This window comes from Lutjanus erythropterus, chromosome 6, assembly GCF_056507025.1.
Source record: "Lutjanus erythropterus isolate fLutEry1 chromosome 6, fLutEry1.hap2, whole genome shotgun sequence".
Taxonomy (NCBI): domain Eukaryota; kingdom Metazoa; phylum Chordata; class Actinopteri; order Lutjaniformes; family Lutjanidae; genus Lutjanus; species Lutjanus erythropterus.
The window spans coordinates 19524901-19550209 of NC_139322.1; the positions used below are offsets into that span (position 1 = coordinate 19524901).

Consider the following 25309-nt stretch of genomic DNA (forward strand, 5'->3'; position numbering starts at 1 on the left):
GCTATGCCCTATTTTGATAATTGATTAATGCTTTTCTCAGTGTACTATCATATTAAACTGAATATCTCTGATTGATTTTAGATTTACAAAACAAGACATTTAAAGACATCACCTTGGACTTTGAGAAACAGGAACAGTTTGTAGAGGTTGCAGCCCTAGATAAAACATAAAAAATACTTTGTTGTTATTTGATAACCACTAATAAATAAAACAATTGCACAAGGGCAAGTCAAAAGTCAGATTTCTAACTCACTTTAAAAAAAAAACATTAATATTGAACCCTGATGGTGCACAAGAAGTGGGAACATTTCTATGACCACACTCGGATTTCTTTTTCTTCTTAATCAACTGTCTTTAATTTGCTTCAACTAGCTCCAGAGTTTTAAACAACATGCACAGATTTTACAGCCATTTTACAAGCCCACAGGGGATGGCTGACTGTTGACACTTAAAGATAGTGTCTGGGTGGAGTATCGCTTTCAGTAAAACAGCAATACAAATCTATTAAATCTGTGTACCGGCTTGTTCAAACTCTCATGTCTGTTAAATCTGCTGCCACAGAGTAACACAGTATGGTCTCTAGCTTCAAATACACTCAACCTGTCACTGTATAAAATGCACTGTGGAACATCTCCACAAAGTAACACACAAAGAGGCAGCAAACAAAAAACTAACCAAGTCACCATCTGCAACCAGAGGGGAAAAACTGTGAGGCAATTACACCAGAGGAAAGACTGGAGATTAGATATGAGGAAGAGGGAAAGGAGATGCTTGCTTTGATGGACAGAGAGAGAAGACAGTGGGACATAGGGAGAAAAAGACAGAGGGAGAGAAGGAGACAGGGCGTGGAGGAGACAGCAGAGAAAGCGAAGTGGTGCCTGTGTGGCGTGAGAAAGCCCTGTGTTCTCTGTCTGTTGATAGGCCGGTGGAGCTGAGGAGGGCTCAGGGCCACAGACCAGAGGGATTTACAGGGCTTTGCTCCTTCCTCTGTGGAAGCAGTGTGTCAACCGCTGCCACTACAGACCCTCCTGCCCCTGCCTGGTGCCCCCCTGCGAGTACACGACTGATTATAGGCTATGAAAGGATCCCCCTCCCAACTTTACTGTACGAGGCTGTGTCTATAGAAAATGGATCAGAGGTTTACAACGCCATTTCCATTTTCCTCCTCAGCCTAAATGCTAATCTGCTCATTTTCTCCTATACAAAAGGCTTTTTTCTGTAGGATCATCCCTTCTCCCCATCGCTCCATGCCTCCATGTCGTACCATCCCACCACCTCAGCAGCAGTCGGCTCCTCCTGGTCGTCTTGGAGAGGCTGCCGAGGCGTGACAGTCAGATGGGCTGGACAAAGGATGAGGCTGGCGAGCGTCCAGAGGGGGCTCAAGGGCAAGAGATGGACAGATAACCTTGTTGTGTGGCCCACGGCCGCCTCAGGCAGCTGCATGGAGATGATAACTCAATCTTCACATCTGACCTCCCTACCAGCTCGGCCCCAGGCCACGGTGTCCACTGACACGGGCCAGAATGTGTGTGGGCCAGGGGACATGCTACGGTTGTGTGTTGGGAGGTGCCACCGCTGTTACATCACACTAACTCTTTGACGGAGTTTCCAGCGTGTTAGTGCAAATTGTCCCGTTGAAAGCAAATGACATAAATGAACTCATATGTTTACTGGAAGCTTAACATGAAAGTCTAATGAAAAGAGTCTGGATTCCTGGCCTGACATTTGGCTATTGTTACGTTAAATACTTTTAGTCTCTTCAGCCGAGGGTCCCTCAGTTTCATTATGAAGCCGCATTCCAAGGTATATCTCCTCAAAATTACTTTCCAGCATCAACAAGGGAAACTTGTGTGCGATACTTCTACGAGCTTATGGAGACAACAACTTTAATGACAGCTTGACAGTGTGAGCACAGGGAGTGGCTTGTCATTTGCAAGTGTTAACTACTCTGAGTTATCAGCTCATTTTCTCTCCCTGAATGAAAGTGGGTAGCACTGTGTGGGAAGAGAAAGGCAATGTATTTGCATGATTGAAATGCATTTCGCCCCCTACGTGGAAGTCCTCCCTCCCATGGACATTTTCATGCTAAATCTGGGGCTAAAAAGTCTAACAGGAGAATTAGGGGCAGACAATTGTTGCATAAGGTTTTTTTTTGATGATGAAAGGGATTCCTTCATGGCAAGCACTTCTCATGATGGAGAAAGTGCTTACATGCTAGGGCTTATTCAGACATCTGTTCTCATTCCCTGGCTCGACCACAATGAATGTGGTTCACGCAAGAAACATAATTGCATACAGACTTGGGATGCAGACAGGCAGTCAGTGTTTTTGACAGCAACTGTTCCAACAGAGCTGTGAAATGAAATGTAAGTTGTTGTGACACAGCACTTTTGAAAAAAAATAGAACCAGATTGGTTAAAAATGTAATTTATGTTTGTTCAAATGATAAATTATACTCAATAGCCCTCAGTTTGATGCATTGAGATGGCAGATTTCACTGGAGCAGTGGTTTTCAAACTGGGATCCGAGGACCAACAGGGGTCCTTGAGTGGGTTGTAGGGGGTCCTCAGCAAGATAGAGGAGAATCATATATATAACACATCACATATATTTTAAATTTCATCATTTCTTTTTGAAGTTGGAATAATGAGGGAAGAAATGGCGTTGACTGACTTGATTGATTGTAATTTATAATGATCCTAGCTTGATAGTTTGCCTTAAAACCTTATCCTCTTCTAACCTAAAAATAATTTCTCAGAGGAGATTCCTTAAGATAAAAAATTTGCAAATTGGGGGTCAGTGATCTAATGAAAAAGTTTAAACTAAACCAGAGAGAAGTGCAGTCAAAACCATCAAAACGTTTGGCCAATTTTATTGTCATGACCACAGTACAACAATTTCAAAGAAACTAAGCAGAGAATTGAAGAGCTGAAAAGATTTAAGAAAAATACATTTTGCTGATGTGACACCAGTGCAAAACAGCAGAAATAGTGCTGAGCCACAGAGAACTTTACAGTGCAACATGTCTCCATAGATTTCATTTTGTTTTTGATGCTAACCTGCTACGAATAAATCTTTTTATTTCAAGACAAAAAACATCATAAGGGGAACAATGCACACAAATCCTACAGGACAGTTACTAAACACTAGGACTGCATTATTTGGTCTATAAAATGTCAGAAAATGGTGAAATATTTTGATCAGAATTTTCCAAAACCCAAGCTGACGTCCTCAAATGTCTTGTTTTGTCCACAACCCAAAGATATTAGGTTTACTGTCAGAGGAGAGAAGAAACCAGAAAATATTCATACTTGAGAGAGAAATCAGAGAATTGGGCCAATTTTTCCCCAAAAAAAAAAAAAAAAAAAAAAAGCTAAAAATTATTGATTCAAAATAGTTGCCGATTCATTTAATAGATGACAACATATCGATTAATCAACCAATCCTTGCAGCTCTAATAAACACAGCCCACACAAAACACAAATAAGAAACCTTAATCCACATCTTCTTGGTCCATACCTCATTAGTCCTGTGTGGACGTCTATGCCTGCTCAACATCTGTGGGGAGAGCCATTCAATGACATCATGAACAAGTCAAACATCCTCTCCCTCACCACTTTATCTCTGCTAGATAGAGAACTCTTTAACCACATACCACAACTAATAAGAGCATTAAAAAGCAGCAGTCCTGCAAGGAGCACCACCACTGAGACACACAGAGCATAAACTCCTGCCCTGAGGGCGCATGTCAACCACTTCCTGAGCCCTAAGCTTGTATGTAATTGAGGTGAAATGGCTTGTCTGAAACCAATTGAAGCCATGCAGTGAGGGGGAGCCAGCGCCGTCCCCAGGAGAGGATGACAGGGTCACACCTGCAGACAGGGGCCTGTACAGGCAGCCTGCTGATGGCTATCTGAGTGTGTACTAGGGGCTATAAGAGGGAGGTGCACGCTGGGGCTCTGAGGGTTATGACAGCCCTGCAGCTGGCAACCTGCCCAGAGCCCCACTGATCCATTTGAGAGAACAAGGCATGCAGATCCATGAGTAAAATCATGCATCCACACATGCAGCTCTCCATCACTCTGCTTCAGTGCTCCTCTAATAAACAAGCCCACATGCAAGATAAGGATGCTAGTAGGGCTGCAACTAATGATTAGTTTCATTGTTGATTAATCTGCTGATTATTTACTTGATTAATTGATTAGTTGTTTTTGTCTCTAAAATGTCTGAAAATTATGAAAAATGTCATTGTTTCCCAGAACTACAGATGCATGATTGCAATTTTCTTAGCTAATTCTAATTTCTGATTTTTTAAAAGTGGTGCTACTTATGAACCAGCCTGCTTCTCCACCAATTTTGAGCAGAACCACTATAATTAAGGATGTCATCAACAGAGGCTGTTGCACAATGCACAACAACCTGTAGATAATGAAATGCCCACCTTGGTTCCCAAATAAAACCTGAAATGTTTTGGTTCCAGCTTGGAACCAACTTTTCAGGTTCCAAAACAACAACAACACTGTTCGGCCGGTCACCATTTGTGGCCGGTCAAGCTGATAACTGGCTGATTCCAGACACCGGCCAGTCAGTCGTGCATCCCAACCCAAAACCGAAAGATAATCATTTAAAAAAAACGCTTCTTTTGTCAACAGCCCGAAGACACAGTTTAGTGTGATAGAGGAGCAAGGAAATCTGAAAATATTGACATTTGAGCAGCTGAAATAAAAGAAGTTTGACTTTAAAAAAATCCTCAATAGTTTGTCTTTAATTCAGTAGTTAACAACTAATCTATTAATTTTTGCAGCTCTAGATGCTACCATGCAGCACTGTCCTCATCAACTGCCACCTCAACCACAGCATGTCAACGCCTCATGTGATGCAACAGTACAACCCCAGTACTGTGGCAGAAGTCTGTCTTTAGCTCCTCAACATAATTACAGCTCAGATGAATGGTTTGGAAACGACAGGCAATTAGAGCTCCAGACAGTGTGATACTGAGGAGTGCACTTTCTTTCCAGCATGGGTACCAGAGGTACAGATCAAAGTTCCGCACCAGACAAAAGCACAAGTTTACAACACCCGTCACTGTGACGGCCAGTGAATTCATGCTCATCGTAAACAAAACAGGTGGCATTTACCAGAAACAAAACCGGTGCTTCGGCCAAATTAGCTACAGTCATTGTGTGGTTTCCATCATAACACTTGAGCTTGAGGACGGGTGGAATAATACACATATACTGTAAAAAAAAATCTAAGGACATGAAGGAAAATCAGAATCCCAGAATTACAGCATTCAACTGAACAAAACTAATAGTGGTGGTGACTTATAGCAGAGGTTGTTATTGGTTCCATGTTTGTTTTGTGGTTGTTACGGTGTGATGGTGTGAAGTAACATTAACTTTCATGATCCAGTAAGTTTTTAAAACATATCAAAATTGTATTTAAAAGCAATATCTAGCAGTTGCACATCAAAAAATGAGTGCTGTAGTCAAAATAGTGAGTTGGAGACTGAAGAAACTAGGCTGGCTGCAGGAACACAGGAAGGTTTAGCATGTTTCCATAATCTCTGACGACATATCAACATATCATGGATATATGATAAATTACAGTAAATATATTATAGATTTCTGCTTTAAAACATTTTGAGAAATTTAAGGCCTAAAATTCAGATTATTTAATTGATCTGTGGATTGATTATGGATCTGTGGAAACCCTGACAAGTGCCCCGTTTTCAATGTTATACAAATCTATCTAAGAAACAAAGCTCCATGTTGGCTGCGTGCGCTGCCTTCACTGTCATAGTCTCTGATTTACATGATGGCCAGACTGTGGGGCGATCCCACACCAAGACCGAAGTACAGCCAAGCAGCCACAGGAGGCAGAGAGAAAGAAGAAACAGGCAGAAAATAGAAGTAAAGTGTTGTTGCCTTGTGAAATCTCCATGAGCACTCTCTGTAAACCAAGCCTGTAGTTAGTAATTAACTTGAACTGGAGATAATGTCGTAATTACAGTAGCATGCGCTGCTCTAATTCCCATCAATATTAATGCACAAAACTAGACTGTGGTCAGAAGGCATGTTGAAACAAAAGTCAGAGAGCAGGGAATTTTCTGGGAATTCTCTGACTTTCATAAACTAAGTTTGAAAGAGAATGTTTTGTAAACTTTGGGGATGATGACACATCAGGCTTTCAAAATAAAAAATTGCATCAACACAAAACTTCCGAAGTTGATCCAGATTTCAGTCCCCCTCTTAGACAGATCATTTCTTGGCCTGTCTTTATATCTCCTATCTCCATAAGAGCTCAGCCTCGTTTCCAGAATGCCAGTCAGATTCCTCAGGCTGATGACCTGTAAACTGTTTCGCCCCGTGAATGGAAAAGCCAGGATAAAAAGAAAAAGACTTTTAGCGTTCCTCTGAGTCAGAGCAGGATTTTAAATAACCTTCAGAGTCATACACTCCTCCAAACTCTCCTGCCTCCATCTCTGCTGGCTCAGGCCCATTCACTCTGTAGCTTTATCTGCAGCCCTCCATTCCAAACACTACTCACATTTAATGGATGGATCAACTAAACGACTGTGGATAAAATCACAGTCTGGCTGCCTTTCATTGTGATACTTAAAAGGCGCCTCCTCGCCTTTGACTGTGCTCGTTAGACTGCAAACACATAGCGCTGTGCGGAGAAAAAGTGCATTAATTGCAGTAAGAGATATTTATTATGACTGCCTCAGAAACTCACATGAATGGAGAAGCTCCCTTAACTAAAGGTAAAGTGACAGACAGATTAGGGCCCATGGGAAGCGGGTAATTGAGCAGAACATATCTTGATGTTCTGGTGAAACACCACACTCCATCTCTCCACGCAGAAGATGAATCACACCATTGTCTGTGTCACCAAATTACATAAGTGCTATGGAAAATTCACTCAGTTCAATTGCTCAGTAAAAAGGGCAGAAATTGAATGGCTGCAGCTTGCTTGAGTGAATTATGTGGGTCACACTTACATAAAATTGCTCGTGTTCTGTGATTGCTGTTATTTACTAAACTACAATTGATCATTTTTCTTTCCTTCTGAAAAATCTTTATGCAATTTATTTTAGCCAAATGTGCTGTATGCTTTATAAATGAAGTTAAGCTGTTAGCAGTAAATCCTCACCACTAAATCTGTGTGAATCAATACATACAGGAGAGTGGTAGAGAACGTAGATGAGAGAACTTTTTATGTTCAGCTTCATCTTGGTACCTAATCTCTAAAAATCTCTAATAATTAATCTCCAGACAAAATCATTTCAAAGACTGGAGCATGGAGGAGCAGAGGTTTTGTAATCCAGTAATTAACATTTTTTTTACTGGTAAAATCTGTTGAAGTCTGAAATAAGGGCTGTGATGATAACCACATCCCCGTGACCACGTGTTGCCTACCACTTTGAGCTCAATACGTTCATCATCGCAAATTTTATTTTGAAGGGTCAGTCTCGTGTTATTCCATTTCACAATACATTTGAGATCAGCGCCGTCTCATCTTTACGGATTCATTTTACCATGTCTCAAAAAAGATTCTGCAGTTCGAGGCTGGATTACAAAGCTTTTAAAAGGGATACGATTGCACCAGAGCTCATGTTGTAGGCACAAAGGTACTGTTATGGTTAGCCTTTCCTGCATAGCTTACATTAGCGCTAACACTGTTCACTTTTCCAGCAGCTGAGAAACAACAGATGAGGCTTTTCTTGGTCTTTAGATTCTGCAGTGTTTATTACATTTACAGACACGCTGTAACCTGTACTGTACATTTACTGCCAGACTGACAACTTACTGCTAACCTTGCAGCACCAGCACTCTGAATCCAACACTCACTGTCCCTCACTTGAATGTGACACACTCATTACGTATTGCCCTACTCCTTAAAGAAATGTTACTCTTAGGACAGTATCCTTCAGTTAAGTCCAATAAAATAGTTATATGGGCAGTTGCAGTAAACAGTCGTCCTGTTTCGTCCTGTTTAATGTCTTTTTGTTTTTTTAATGTATAAATAGATGCCTTCACTGTGATGACAGCATTCCATAGTTATGGAGTCCTGAGTTTGTCAATGCAGAGTCCTCATCAGGGATATCAGCAAAATTTGTCCGGAGTGGCTCAACCTGATCAAAATATTTACGATACTGAGTTAAGTCACACACAACCTATGTCACCGATTTAGGTAAAACTGGATGAGATTTTATGGAGAGAATCTTCAGGCTGCTTTGCCTCAAGAGTTTCCTGGATCCATAACAAGCTTTGTTTGTTGCCAGAGTAGGTAAACCGCTAACCTGCTGCTAACTGCTGTCAGCTCAGAGTACCAGGGGAGTGTTGGTGTTTACACCGCGAGCACGGGAGCTTTAAACCACCTTGAGGAGGAGGTGTTTCGATCCGCAGCACAAGAGAACCAGCGGGGAATGCTGGTGGGGAGCAGAGCTGGCGTCATGACAGAGCCTGAGCAAGAAGGCAACAGAACTGGACTCTGGCCTTTACGGACGTCATGACACAGGCAAAGAGACCAAACAAGATGTTGACAAAGGAAGCAATAAAGAGAAAAGGAGAGACTAACTGTCCAAGCAGTCGCCCAGACAAGAGTAAATCTCAGACTGGATCTTTAGTTGTTGGTGAGAGCTTTGCGAAATAAAAAGCGGTAAGAGTCTTGGAGCATGACGGACACGTCTCCGAAATGTAGTCTTGCTGCTGGACTAGTAAATAGTACGTGGCTTGATAGGTCTTGTGTTGTTGCACTTGTTTCATGTTTGGCTGCGTTAGCAAATTTGTCAACTCTGTAGTGTTTGATAAATGAATGCATATTAACAGCTGTCCATATTTACAACTGTGGTGTAAAAGTGAATTGCACTGCAGGTACTGAATTGCAAAAAAATACATAATATTACTTTAAGCATAATAAACTCATACTGTTTGACTGGACATTTGTCTTGGACATTGAACCTTCCAGGACTCGTGGACTGGCACCATTTATTTCTAATGGAAACTATCTACAAATCAGATTACCTGACCTGTCTGTAGGAGGGGGGATCCAACTAATTTTAACTTTCTCTACTTCAACACCTACAGTCAATGTTTTCTGGGCCTGTGACCACAGCATAGTGATGCATCTCATCACCCTCAGCCATCTCACACATTTTCAATCCCTAATTCTATGTGTTAATACTTAATTGTGTTTCCACCCACAATAACAAGTCTCTTTAATGCTGGGTGTCAGCGTCTTGTCTCTGCATGCCAGACTATTGTGAGAATACTTGTGGCATGACAGATGTAAGGTGTGGCGAATGCAGACAGTAAAATCACCATTAGTGCCCGCATATGAACAGAGGGAGGGGTTTTTTTTTATCAGGGAGAGTTTATGGATGAAGTGGCAGGATGGAGAGGCTGACAGATGTGAGTAGCTGGGACAAGACTCTAAGGGACTGCAAGAGATCCCACAAGAGTCCAGACAAGAGCAGACACATCCCTGAACATTCAGACTAAACACGGCCGCATAATTAGAGCTATAATTCAGCAGAGCAGCCACAGCACACACTGTGAGCCTGTGTCCTTCGCAGAAAGGGCATAACCTACCCTTTTATTCAGCCCCAAATTAACTGTCTGAACATTGTGCTGTTGTCTCTTCGAACTCTTTAGAGGTAGTGAATGTCTTATAACATCACATGCAGCATCAACAACATTGTGACAGAAGTTAAAAAAGGTCAATTTGCAACATAACAATCTCAAGAAAACAAAGTAAAAGCTGAAAAAATGCTTAATGCCCCAAACCAACAGCTTGGACAGAACATGAGCACTATGGGCACAGGCCTGCTGAGAGACGATTTTAGACGCTGCTTTCATGCAGCCACACTTACAGATATCTGGCGATTCGTCCGAGCCATCTGGACAGTCCTTCTCCCCATCGCAGCGCCAGCCTTTGGAGACACAGGTCACCTGGTCCTTACATACAAACTGCTTAGAGCTGCAGGTCTTTGGGTGGTCGTCAGCTTTGGGAGCTGGATAAAAAAGGAGAAAATTGATGTGTCATCATGAAATACAACTGTGCTTGGAAACGCTTTTCAATCACAAATACATTCAGAGAGAAATACACCTAATCTGAGAAATAGCGTCATTAAAGTTAATGTTTTAAAAGGAGAAATATGTAAGATATTTGCTGTATGAAATCATAAAAAGACCACCATATGTCATCAGAGATTAAGGAAACATGCTAAGCTGAGATACTACAGCCTTCCTTTGAAATTTCTAATCCCGTACATAACTTATGTTACTGTTTGCCTGTTTCACATTAATTAGAGTTAAAAATAAATGCAGAATGTTACACAAAGTGTCTGTTTGTGAGTCATATGAAATCATAATAATCTTTCAGAAGCAGTGAATGTTTTATAACATTTAAATTGAGAGACATCTTAATGGAGTATGGCAGGCAGTGAGGCATGCAGTCACTGGACTCAAACTCCAGAGTGTGTATTTTCAGAGCTGTGGATTCAAACCTTTTTAATATACAGTCTGTGGCTCCAAGTCGCTATTTGGACTGCGCTAGTCATTTCTGGATGTGCAATTGTTACATATTGCTCCTTTAATGTGATAAAATACTGCTGTTTTCTTTTCTGTACAGAATCTCAAAAGGAAATTTCCAGCTTCTAGCAGCATAGATCTTAACTCAGCAGGGCAAAGCAACATGCAAGGGTCAACCCAAGTTTACAATGATGTTTTTGTATCAGAAGACCCACAGGCACACTGTATTCAGAAAAAAAAACTCCTCTACAAGTTTACAACCAACAGTGGTGCCTTTTAGTTCTGGGTTTGTTTGTTGTTTCCTCTCTTCTTACGGACATCTCATTTCTTTCCGCTTTTTTTTTTTTTTTTTTATTACTCTTAAGGTGTTTTTCAACTTTTACCACAGAGGCTCTTTCATGTGTCACAGCACAGACATAACTGGGCATTCAATCACCGTCTGAGCCATGGGAAACTGCAGAGCGCGGTAGTTCTGGGCAGAAAGTCAGCACAGATTGTTGAGGTGTACCACAGGCTAGCAGCACCACAGCAACGCTCATGACCCATCAGTGGTCTGACACTGCTGACATGCTTTAACTCAGCCACACTCTGAAAAATCCCGGTCAAATGGAGCTCTACCTACACGGTGTTGCATCAGTGTGTCAACACCAAATTTGTCTCTCTTTTAAAAATGTGTCTTAAAGGGTCAGTTCACTCAAATAACAAAACACCCACATATTTTCACACTTAACCTTTTGTGGTGTCTGGCCATGGAGATAGTTTTGGTTTTATTTGCCCAATTTGAGACATATCTGTCTGAGATCTGCCTCCAACCCAAAACAAGGAACTGGAATGGAATTTCTACGGTGCTTCTCAAGACACTGAAACATATATATAGTTATTAAATTATCTTTTCAAAAGTCTTGTCTATGTCACTCTGGATAATCTGCAGAACCAGTTCGTTTTTTAAGGGACCTATTTTTCTCTGCTTGAAAACTGGTCAGTGAAGGTCTTTGGATTATTCTGAGTGATAGGGCCATTGTTTCTGGGGAAAAAAAATAAAGTAATTAATTAATCAGATATAAATCTGACATCACAGAAGATCACATCACACTGATGCACTCAAGAGGCAAGGTAAACTTCCAGCAGACAACGCAAAGGCTAAAGAAATTACAGAGATGTTGCTCAATTTTGTCATCATGCTGTGAAAAATAGGGAAATAATAATAACAACAACAGCAAAGACAATAATGATAATAATAAAAATAAGAAATATAATCCAGTCAATACCTTTCAGGTATCAACCAAAATAACCCAATACCAAGAAGTACTGAAACTTCTCCAGTCAAACAATACCTGCATTTGTACTTTTTTGTACCCAGATCTAAAAGAAAATTATAAAATGTATATTTATACTATATATTTATATATATTTAAATTGATAAAAAAAATCAAAACACTGATTGGCTCACTGCCACAGCAGCTACAACCCAAACAGTGCACAATTCAGCATGAATGTCTTTTTTTTGTTTGTTTGTTTGTTTGTTTTTTAACTTGCCTGGTCAAAATAATTTAACTTGTTTTCTACCACTTGCATATCAGACAAGTGAGTTGCCAGATTTACTTGCCCAACAAGGCATTTCGCGTGTCCCGAGCACACGGACAAGCCTTATTGTTGGCCCCTGCACTCTGTGGCGTGGTGAAGTTGAGTGCAGTGTATTTGACGGAGCTGGCAGTTCAGCATGCCAAAATGCCACCAAAATGTTCCAAAGTATGGCTATATCATGCCTGTGGTGTCTGATAAAATAAAATAAATGCATTAATCCTGGAAGGATTACTTCAGGAATGCTTCCATTTACATGACTGATCCTGAATGAAGTAGAAAAAAGGTAAAAAATGAAGTACTCTATTGGTAACAGCACAGCATCACATTAAGGATACTGGTATTGATGCTGGTGTCATACTTTTCTAAACAAAAACTAGGTATACATCCAAAACCAGTCGGATCAGAACTCTCTAAAAACATAAGGTTTGAATGCTTCAAGCATTCCATTCACCTAGACAGATGGCTATGACACATACTGGATAAAAAAAACCAAAATTGTCCGCACGGCTACACATAACTGGTGTAATTTATGTGAACTGACCCTTTAAATGAAGCATAATGTTAAAATTCTTACAAAGCTGTATACAATAATAGAGCAAGAGTACATTTTGAAGTTCATTAATAACAATCCTTCACTAAAACTGCCAAATTAAAAATCCAGCCTGAATACAAATTCAAACAGAGAAATTCTATGGCAACATTTTCTCTCAGTATGAAGAAGAATGAAAATAGGTTGCCAAATATACACAAGAGAAATACTTCCTTACATGCGAGTGTTCAAAAATGTTACACACAATGAAAAAAAAAAGACCACAAAGTCCATTTCAGGCAGGAGGTTGTTGTTACTGTAGTGTTGAGCAGCAACGCTCTGCGAAGGACAACACCGAAGGTCTCATTGTGATTCTCTGCAGGGACCGAGCCCTCTCTCGCCCTGGATGACTTGCCTCCCTACGTACTTGGCAGGCAGAGAGGTGTTTGGGGTGGGCGGTGGAGGGAGCGGGGTGGGGGAGTGCACCGCAAGGGGGCTGGGATGTGACTGAAATCACAAGAGAGCATGAGGCTAGTGTATCATTGCAATCACGTTTCTTTTGACTGTCAGACTAAAGGGGTTTAGACCCTGCTCTTTTTTTTCATGTGACAGTGAAGAGTATGTGCAAGTCAAACACTAAGTCTTCTGAGTGTCATGTTTTTGTAAATACAATTAGAAGCTAAAGGGTTGCAAGGATCAAATCACAGCTTTCATTATATGAACAACACCTTGATATTTGAGGAGATTAAAGAGACAGAGAGAGCGCTGGATTTTAAAATGCAGAGCGTTCGTCTCGTTCTTCTCTTCACACAATGGCAGGGGCAAGGCTTACAAAACAGAATTCAAGTGATGCAAGAGGATAAGATTTAAACCCAGCCATGAGACGCCATAATACAGAGTCTGCATTAAATGTCATGAGATTGTGACAGGATGTAAAATTGAGGATGAGAGTGAGCAGTAAAAGAACAGACGGACACCAGCGACTGAATCGGTTTAGACGAAATGAACACACCCAACGCCTCGATGGAGGAATGAGAGCGAGGTTAGCCATGGCCTGAGGCCAACTTGTTAGTTTTGCTTCCTTTCAGCTTACAAATGTCCTGGTAGATTTTGTGTGGTGGTAAATACACTGCATTTGCCTGGTCTTATATGTTGCCATTTAATCTGCCTTAAGAACCACCAACCAAACAAGCAGCAGCACTCATATGAACATGAGCAATGGAGCAAACGGAGCAGCTGCATTCCCACTATTAGATTTGAGAGAGTGTGTGGCCAAGGAAATATCTTCGAAGCCACAGAAAAAAAGATAAATATAAAAAAAAAAAAACACACAAAATAAAACAAAACGTTACGCAATCAATCAATATGACAGACAAACAGCAAGAATTTTAGTAAGAAATCAGCTCACCAACAGGGGCTGGTAGCAATTGGAGGCGAAAAATGTCCAAACTGTAAAATTTGTACATTAATACAGTTTATCTTATTGGATTACTGATGCCCAATTGACTGTCGACATATGGCAACTTTTATTTTTTGTTTCTAGAGTTGTGAGTTTTTACGGACACTTAAGAGATTGTAATATTTCATATTTTATAAAGAATATTTCCCCTGGAGAGCACAGGGAGGTTTATTTTAAGCCTAATATGTTGGGGTTTTTTTTACATTTTGTCACGCCTATAGACAGTAGTTAACTGCTAGAAGAAGATAAGGTTGTCTGACGTTGACTGCTGTTAGTTATTGGTTTGAATAATATAATAATGCGTGCATTGATTACTGATGGTGGCTGATTAGGATAATTATCAGCTGATTGTACTAATTTCTAATGGCAGTATGCAGGACACGTTTGCTTTTTGTATGCATTTATCTGCCACTCTCTGCTGAAGTACAGAACAAAATGAAAAATTTATATTTTCATACATATAATTGTACATTATAAACTGAGCTTTAAAGTGAAAGAGCAGCTTTAATGGTCATGAATGAAGCCTCTATATTGCTATAGATTGTTAATGCAAATTTTCCTGCCATATTTCCCACTTTTAACTATAACTAGACGCCCATGGCACTGAGCGCCAATGAGTAAAAGCATTGAAACCTCCGGCAAGCTCCTGTGTGAAGGCATCTCTCTGGATCTCTCTGGTCCCTGTGTGAAGCAGCTGGGTTGAGCCAGTTGTTCCCTGTGAGTGGGCATAAAACTGGAAATAAAACATTGTGGGTTCTAATTTTATCATGGCTTTACACACCAGCATGAAATGACCGCAGAGGGGAGAACCTCTGAGCCTAATTGGAGGTTGTGGCAGAGGAGGGGTTAGAGACTGGGGGAAAGACTGGCAGTCTTCCCCCCTCAGCAGTCCTCTTTCAAAGCCCACTGAAATATCTCAAACAGAGATGTGAATTGTTAATTCAGCCTGCAAAGTCGCTTTTTTTTTCCCCCAAAGCTACTGCCAAAATGCTGACAATTTTTGGAGGGTCCAAATGAGGCTGGGATGTTGAACCATTTGAGTCCACTTTACCTACAAAGGGGAATGAAGAAGGCTTTTATTTAGCCTCCTGGGATTGGCCCAACAGCAAACACCAATCCCATTGAATCAAGGTACATACTCCACTTACAGGAACTCCTATAAGCCCAGTGTGTTCGCCTCCAACAGAGTGATAATGCCTTTCCAACTAGCGCATTTCCTCTCACAGCTGAAAGGCAACTTGATCGCACCGCTGTGACTAAATGGTAGGAAATCCCACTGCATTCAACTCTTCTACCCACAAAAAATAGGATTATCACATTTAAAACAAATAATAATCTCTGTTGTGTAATTCTGTTGTCTATCATCCACTTTTCAAAGTAAGATCTGTATGTTATACTCCACTGCCTGCAAATTAAGATAACCTGAGAAAAACGACCATCCTGTGGGTATTTATTAGAGCAAAAAATACATCTAATTAGAGAAGAAAATTAGAAAAATAACTTTCACAGCCTAAGTTAAAACCCTCAAGAGTTTTGAATTTCACACTATTACCCAGCGAGGGCAAGTTTGGACGCTCTACAGGAAACAGAGTTTCTATTTCTGAAGAGAAATTACACCATGTACGAATATCTTTATTTGGCTCGTTTAAAAAAAAAAAAAACACACACACAGCATGATTTTAAAACAGCTGTCCTCCACAAAAACCAAAATGTCTGTCTCTGTCACTCTAATGTAGTTACAATATGTTGCCCTTGTATTTCATTTAAAAAGTCTTTATGGAAGAGTTATACAGCAAAGGCATTAGATATGAATGATGAGAAAGTCCTTGAGGCAACTGTAAGCCAAGAATGCCTGAAAGCCAGAACTCTGTAAAAATGTCTCGAGTATTTGTCCATTAGACACGGGATTAGTGTTTCTACCCAACTAAACATCTAATTCTCTACACTCAACTAAACATCTAATTTGAGTTTTTTCAGGATTTCAAGCTCTTATTTAGACAAGGAGACATTCAAGGACACTAAATCGGGATGTTCCTGGTTAAAATGTGAAATTATGGACTGTAATTCTATTTTCTTAGCTTATTATCTTGTCAAATCAAGAAATCATGGAGCAAAATAACTGTTTTACTGACCAAAAAAAAAAAAAATTCATTAAGGGGTTTACTCTGCTTATTAAGTGCTGAATCTTTGATCTACATGGAGTTCGACTTGCAGAAATCTGAAACAAAAACTTCTATCTGCCGTTTTATCTGATATTCTGATAACCAAAACAACGAGAAGAAAATTAAAAAACTGAATGAAACCAGTATCCATGCTGTAACTAAGACAGCAACAATTCAAATGTAGACTATTTAATGACCTTTAAGACTACATGTTTATATAATTTGAGACATTTTAAGACTTTGTTAAGGCCTGTAAGAAGACATACAATGTTTCAGTAACATGTTTTCATGGTTCATAAAGTTTTATGAAACTTTTTTAACTCAACTGTTGAATTAACAGTTCAGTTGTAAATGTAGACATTCTCAGGAGGGACAGCAGTATAAATACCAAGTTCAGTCTTTTTTTTTTTTTTTTTAACGGTTTTAGATCCTGCTTAGGAGTTTATTTTCATAGCTAGCTACCATGCCAGCTAACACTAGCTTCCTAATAGCAACTAATGCTATCATTAAGAGACAAACTACAAGATAGATTCATTTTTTTAAAGTATACAGTATAACCTTTATCCCAGTCATAGGCAAAAACCTTTTCTTTAGTGCTCGCCTCTTAATGTTAGCATTAGCTGCAAACTAACATTAGTAAGGTACTATTAGGTGGCTAATTCTAATTGAGAAAATCCAGAAAATTAAGAGGGTATGATTGTGTAAGAGAAGTATAACTGATTTACAAGCTCCTCCACTGGTGCTGTCACTAAAAGATTAACTGAACCAATGTTTGAATCGTACACGCTATGCTATAAATTAACTACTAGAGTTACCTCCTAGTGTGTGGATGCCCAGGCTCCAAGTTGGCTGACTTGGTTTAGGTTTGAGCATACTGCCAGTTGTATGGAGCACACACTGTATTTCCTTATGTAGGCCCACTGGCGCTCTGCGCTATCTAAACAGTGCAGTGAATTGCCCCTAAGCACTGCCCATGGCAAAAAGCATTAAACACAAGCGAATGAGCAAATGCATAAATGTACACAGAGCTTTGCTCTTATAGAAACATCCCTCCTGAGTGCTTAATAAAAAGAATAAAGTACTTTCCAGGCCACCCTTTCGTTTGCAAGAGGGAAATTGAAGTGTTGTTTTGTTTTTATGTAGTCCAGAAAACTTGACGTAACAATCTCAAAACCCAAAAGGAACTCTGTGGGATGGAACAGGATGAGATGGTGAGTAAATGGTGTTGTGGCACCAATTCAGCAGCCAAGTGATGGAGGCCTCCAGACACCATCACCATCTGGGGGACAACACTGACCCACTTCCCCCTCCCCTGATCTGTCTCTCTCAATATGGCCATCCCGGCTCTACAAATCAACTCCAGATCCATGCAGCACATTCCAGCACCTTCTAATTGATTTCATGTGTACAGCTTTGCCTCAAAAAGACAATCTGTTACAGACGAACTGCTACATTCAAAGAAACCAAACGGCTCTGCTTTTGAATTCAAGGGAAAATGACTTGTTCCTTGTTTCTCTTTGCTGAGGGACTAGTTCAGGAAGTACTTATACAATGTGTAAGACAGGACTGATTTCACACTGTAATGTTCTTTAATTAAAATGCCATACACAATGATGATAATGACCATCATCCAAATGCACAAAGAACTCTAGAGTTGCCCCATAACACTCAACTAAACTCTTAGTTGGTGAGGAGAGTCTCAGGTAGAAAGTATCAGGAGATTGTTGCAACACAGACTTTTTCTCTTTTAACTCTGAAGCCATCAGCAAACTACTGCTAACTGTAGCTGCCATTAGCTACTTAGTTCCATAAGCGACCCTATTAGACTGGGACACACCGTCCAAGACGCACAGAAGCCAGTTTGATGACCAGGAATACAGCAGCTGAGGTGATTCAACATTACAGTGGCTCCAACCAGGACTCTGACTGTGGGAACGATGAAGACATGTCAGGGTCAGGCGTGGACAGGAGGCGTGAAACATTTGAGGAGCAAGTTTGTAGTGAGTTAATTTGCAATTTGTGACTGAATCTCTGTGGTTTGAAGCTCAGTTTGTTTCCTGCATTGCTGTTTGAGCCGCTATCTGCTTTATTTTACAGTTTCATGTTTGTTTTCACCTGCTGATGACTCTGCTGCTGTATAATAAAAACTTTTAAATACATTAATAACAAATGATTTATTGCAAAGAATTTGTAGGAAACTAAGTGTTTATTCGGCATTTTACAGCTTCAGTTAAGACACACCTTTAAGCGGGTAGCTCTGTTGTAACGGAGATAAAAAAAAACCCTGCCATACTGGGCTGATGTGCTGAGTCAACCCAAGTCAAGCCAAGCCAGCACATGTACAAAAAAAGGATAAGATGCAACTGGAATGTTCACCCAACAAATTGATATATGAAATTTACTTTTGTTTCACAAGCATGCCTCTAACACTGAGCACATCCTGGTATTCAACCAAGCCAATGCCCTTGTGGATAATTTCTAGGCTGAGCAATAGAGCGTGGATTCTATTAAATGCTGTTAAAAGATAACAGTACGAATGGGAATGTGAAATAACTTGAATGAATGAATAAATAAATGGGACTCTGTGTCTCAGTGGTCTTGCTGGGTACAACGGCGGTGCCAGGAGAAAGAGGAAATAAAAACCAGGACTGTTTCTCATCAACCATCACTTCTCCCCTTCTTGGTCCTCCAGTGTGGAACTCAGGTCTTCCAGGGTGTTTCAGGGAGTTAAAAAAAAAAAAAAGAAAGAAAGAAAGCAAACCGACTACAGTATGTAATTAGACCCCTGAGGTCAAGTTTGAAGTGATTTCTCTGTGCTTGGTTTAGCATGATTTCAAAGCAAGAATCCATGCATTATAAGTAACAATTAAAACCAAACAAAGACCACAGGGAAGAGAATGAGGGCAGAGGGGAGTCGTTATTCACGAATTCTGTGCTGTATTAATTATTCAGATGGAAGACAGACTATTCTTTAACCAAAGTCTGAGCCTTTTAGATGTAAAATGTGAAAATATCATGGTATACAAGGGTAGCGAGTACACAGCAAGTGTGGTTATCACTATCCAAAGGCCTTGGCCCCTGAAGTTTGTGCTGTATTAATTATTCAGATGGAAGACAGATTTTTTTAACCAAAATCTGACCCTTTTAGATGTAAAATGTGGAATATGATGGTATACGAGGGTAGAGAGCACTGAACAACTGTGATAAACACTATCCAAAGGCCTTGGCCACTGAATTTTGTGCTGTATTAATTATTCAGATGGAAGAGAGGCTACTTTTTTAACCCAAATTCTGAGCCTTGTAGATGTAAAATGAGGAATATTATGGTATATGACTGTAGAAAGTACAGAACAAGTGTGACAAACACTATTCAAAGGCCCTGGCCACTGCTGTAGCCATTGAACCAACTTCTTCAATGGTCACACTGTGCAGACAGTGCCCATCCAGTGGAAACAACCACTTAGCTTTGTGTCAAGCCAAACCACAGCCACACACTGAAGCACTTTAACTAGCTCACAATGCACATACAATGTCCATAGGCTATTTAAGTTCTAATCCACTACAGCCATTTTCAAAGAGGTAGAACATGCATAAACAGCAGAACACGGAGTTTGACTTAGCGCCTACTCAAGTGCCTGAAACCCTTGTTTTCGTGTCATCACACAAACAAAAGGGTGAAGCTTTGACCTCGGAGGTAACCTGATGAGGCTCTGCAGGACGTCAGAGGCCAGAGCAGTAAAAGGCAACACAGTAAAAGGACATACAATGAATGAGTGTGATGGATGGACATGAAGATAAATGTAAATAGGCTCATGGTGTCTTCTACAGAGTTCACCCTGTAGTCTCTGCATAGCACAGCTCTGTGTACCCAGAGAGGAGAAGTCAAACCAGATTCAGCTGTTATGAAAACAGAACATGTGAACCACAAAATGAGGGCTGCACCACATAAATTGAGGCATTTGCGGCAACTGAAATGACTGTAAATCCTGTCGTCCTTCTGTCCTCTGAAGCTACCAGGAAAAAAAAAACATCCAAGGCTACAGGAATGAAGGTATGGATACAGTATGTTACTATACAAGAGGATATACTTCGGTTGAAGAATGAAATGTTTCTGTGATTTTAATGCAAGCCGATCTCTATGAATCCCTCATTAGACTCACTCTAATAGAGGCTGGAGGGAGGAATGTTCCTGGCTCAATAATTGCAAGGAATGACTCATAAACAATGCACAAATGAGTTGTCATCCACTTCACATCTTAACAGATGACCTCTTTGTTCAGTGGTGATGTCCGAAAACTACACTGTGCGATACATAAATGGTCTCCTCTGAGCCAGCGTAAGTGATTTAACGCTCATTGATGAGCACAAAGTGATGATTGTCCTACAAATAACAGAACATCACAATGGACTGGAAACTTTCAGTAGTTTACTTTACTTTTAATCTACATAAAAGCTATGTGTGGACCTTGGCAAGCACAGTTAAAGTCAAAGACTACACACACCCTTCAATCTTGATAGTATTGTTAAAAACCAGAGAGTACATCCAACTGGTTCTTGGCTGCATGCAGCAGAGTTTTGAGGTGATAAAAGAATCGGACAAGGAAATAGAAACTTAGATGTTGCAAAGAGCTATTAATAGTAGTTTTCAAACTAAAGGGAATGTGATTTTTGTGTACAAAAATAAATAAATGTAAGCACAAGGTTTATGAGAGTTCACATGTAACAAGTGAAACTAGAGCTCATTAGATGAGCCTGCAGTGTCTCGACAAATGTTTTTTTCAATGACAGAATTAACATGGAAAACATTTTATTTAGTAACGTTGCTTATTAAAATGGCAAACACTTCAGCAAAGACAGATTTTACACTGTCACTTTGTAAAATCTTGGAATTTGTTTACATTTTCTGAGAACATCGTAACTTGACAGAAATGTATTTTGGATATATTTTATAACAAGTATGTACATATGAGAAAAATGAATGTGAATATCTTGAACATTATAGTTGCTAGTTTATTATCATACCTAAGTGTCTTCTTAAAATCTTTTTAATGCTTTATTAAAAATCGTTTGTAGATTCCGTCTTAAGATTTTAATGATAAAATTGCAATCTTTTTCGTGTAATATTCATTTGATTAATTTAATAGTTATTGTACATGTGGATGTTACTGTAAGTATTGGCGTTCCATTAAGCTTTTATGAGATGCATTAAGTTTTATATCATGACATCGTATTTTCAGAGTATGCTCTAATCTGGCAACATTGTGTAGACCATTTATTTAACCTTTTCAGGAACTTAAGGGCATGCTACATATAGTATGCTGCATAGGTTATATGGTTATATAAGAGGAAATTATTCAATGTTGTTTTGAACTGAAGTAAATCTGATCGACTAGATGATCACGAGATTGCAAATGATCAGATTAAACATGCTTAAGTTGCAGCAAGGTAGCACAGGATTTTTGATTTTATATGAGGATATTACAATACGTATTGTGACGTATATTGTGGATCTGCACGTTATACTTTTGTCTAATCCAGCAAAATATATACCTTACAAATCCGAATACTTCATCAGCCTAAAGCAAAAATAATATGAAAACCCAATGTGGCCATAAAGCAGTTATCCACAATGGTTTAATCCTTCCAGAACATCTACCACAGATTAAATAATATGGCAAGATCTCTGATGGTAACAAATTTATATCATCTCACAATATTGTCAATCTTTGGCCACTGACCAGCAGATCATATATCACAGAAAATGATTGATGACTACTGAATGAAATATTATTAAAAGAGAATTTTTTAAAATTCTAGTAATACATGTGTACAAATGTTTACACCGTATTTGTTTGTTGTATGTTAAGTATTATATGTCCTTAAATGTATACATTTTTACATGTGACCTGCCAAGAGAGTGAAAATGACCATTTGTGGTTAGCTACTGCACAGTAATTATGATACAATCCATCAAATGGGATAATTTACACTCTCCTTTACACAGAAATACTATAAATTGTAAATTGTGTCCATATCTTTGCCACACAGATAGAATAAATGTTTGTTTTATTTACAACCACAGACTGATGACTGAGAGAGCCATGGCAGTGACTTTGATCAGAGTGAACAGCTTTGACATTTTGCAGCAGTCCATGAAATTGGAATCTTATCTCCATATATCAGATCCTCTCCTCTGACCAGGTGTGAAAGCAACCATGGGTCCCTGCGATCAAATCGATTCTCCAGTCAAGCGCAAAGCCAGCGACATCTGCAACATCTGAGGTTTACACAAGCGTGACCCGGTAAAGCCAACAGCACCAAACGCACAAAGAGCAACAGCTGAAAGTCTCCAAAAAACTACTGCCGATCTGTGTGGTCAGCTTGAGGCATCGGGTGAAGAGTTCATCATTAATGATGTTGAAGTAAAACAGGAGTCACGAAGCCAGTAGTCTTACAGCTTAACAACCTTTTACAACATTTCAACAAACCTGTGTGTTCTCTTTATGAAGTGTGAGGAAAAACAGATTTGCGTCCCCTTCTAAATATGTGTCGCATGTTCAAAAAATCATTTCTAAGGGACATAATCATATTAATACAGGAAAGGCAGGCAGTAATGCATAGCGAGCGTGATTATATCATCTACAAAAACCCAATGAATCCTACAGAGCTGCATTAACACACACCCACACTCCTTATTCTGTTAAAGAAGCCAAGCCGTTCCTTTTTGGGTCTTAGGCGCTAAACAGGGTAAACAGTGATGTAGCTAGCAGAAAACACCAATTACAGTACACCCCTGCTATTCACAATCAACAAACCCTCTTTCATCTGCGGTCTCACGCCTTCAATATGTGGGGAACAACACTGAAGACATTTATGTTAATCTGGTTTTACCCTCTAGTCACAGTTGATTGCAATGCAGTGCAGGAAGTCGGGGGATAAAAGGGGATCTTTTCTGCAGCTACGGTCAAAAAAACCCACCGTCTGCTATTACAATTTCACGAATATTTTCACTAGGTCAAGACCAAAAATGCAAAACACCTGCACACAAGCTTTACATTAAAATTTCACTCAGAAGCCAAAGAATGTATAAAAGGTGGACATTTGGACTGCGTTTCACTCAAAATATGTGATGCTTTTTGTATCCTCGTATCTTTTTGAGAAGTCTCTGAATGGCAGAAAATCATTTCGGGGATTATCTGTGTTACCTGATAAGAGCGCATCAACAGGCAGCCTCAGGTGTACACAGTTACAATAACCACTCCCCAGTGACCTCCACTTGGAAGAGCTGAAGAGAGCAATCCGAGTTCTATTACCTGTTGAATTTGTATGAGGGATGCTGAATTTTTCCAGCAGATGTTTCCAGTGACAGTTCTGAAGAAAAAGTTAGGCCAGGTCCCATTAAAAAGGTCAGGCAAACAGAGTGTAGGCTCCTTAGGAATTCAACCTTTTTAGCCTCTGACCCACATTTACACTTTTCACCAACAGGGAGTTCTCTGCCCCTGAGATCCTGCAGTATATGTAAGCTCAGTGGTCGTAAAGTTATCCAACATGAACATGTTGATGGTGGAATTCCAAACAGCGAGTCAATCTGAAGGATTGCATTCAACATAGCATCATTTTACTGCATGAAGTGCTGAATCTGATTCAAACCTACAAATGAATCACTACTGAAAAAACAATTTCCATGCAGAGTCTTAAAATGTCATAGCTGAAATAGGGTTTATATTTACTGTAAAGTCAACTGGAGCTGAGAAGATTTGCTGATTAATTCTCTAGTCACCGAGAATGAATCACCAACTATTCTGATTATCATTTAGGACTGCAAATGAAGTTTATTTTCATTAAATTTGTTGTCAAATAATTACTCAATCAATCATTTGGTACATAATTATGCATATGCAGTACATAAAAAGTCAGACAATAACCAAGGTCAGAATTTACCCATGTGCAAGTCACATGCAAGTCTCACGTCTTAACCTCCTAGACGCAATCAAGTTCCAAGTGGTGAGAGAATCAAACAAGTCAAGTGGAGTCATTGCTAACGTCAAATAAGTCACGTAGGTAGCATGGTGTGGCACTGGAATGGATTTTGTCAGCCTAAAAGGATGACACCTTTAAGTGACACACTAATATACTTGAATCAATAGCAAAGATCAATAACAAACAAAGGGGTCTGCCCGATGTTTAACTGTTAACTATAGCCTCCTGACCTTCCTCTCACTAATCCTTCCTCATTGGTAAGTTCATGCTGTGGCCCAGTGGTGATCCAGACAAATCCAGTCCAAGTGGCTCGCCTTAGGGTTTGTATCCACTCACTACAACCATTTCTACCCTTTTGGAGCAGCACTGCTCCAATGGGAGGCTGATAAACCAACTGTTACTAATGACATAACACACACATATCATTTCCATCCCTGACCTGCCTGCCTGTTATGTAACTACATGTCCGTTTCAGAGACTATCCAAGAGTGAGTCTTGAAAGTTTATTTCACTTCACCCACCCTCACCCCCAGCTCTTCAGCTGCCCCCATCCCGCCCCCTCCCTTTGCAGTCACATCTAAGTTGGATTAATGGTCTCCCTGTGTCCAGATGTTACATACTGATGGAGGAGGTGGGAGGAGCTTGCCCACTCCTGTAACCTCAGCTAACTCAGGCTTTCACTCTCGACAGCCTCCATCAAAAGCTAATGAAACTTATATAAGATCTCCCAATGCAGTGAAAGGCAGGAGCAATTTCTGGAATGACTGACTTCACTGGCAAAATTAAAGGGACAGTTTGACCCAAAATCAAAAATACATATTTTTCCTCTGGCCTGTACCATTTATCCATCTAGTTTTGAGCAGTGTGAGCTGCAGGGTTTTGGAGATATTGGCTATAGAGATATCTACTTTCTCTTGAATAAAATGGCTATAGATGGCACTTAGCCTGTGGTGCTCAAAGCTCCAAAAATATACTTGAAAATCTCAACAGCAGTGTCTCTTTCCAGAAATCATGACCTCATTACTCAAGATAATTCACAGACGTTGTTGTGAGGAGT

The 25309-nt window shown here is 39.9% G+C and overlaps 1 protein-coding gene across 1 annotated transcript in view; it reads right to left on the reverse strand.

The window, feature by feature from the left end:
• The window catches only part of lrp1ab (low density lipoprotein receptor-related protein 1Ab), a 124461-nt gene that overhangs the window by 96023 nt on the left and 3129 nt on the right, over positions 1-25309 (reverse strand). The window contains exon 2 of the mRNA XM_084721038.1: positions 9878-10018. Within this exon, the coding sequence (XP_084577164.1) occupies positions 9878-10018 (141 nt within the window). The remainder of the gene's footprint in view (positions 1-9877; positions 10019-25309) is intronic.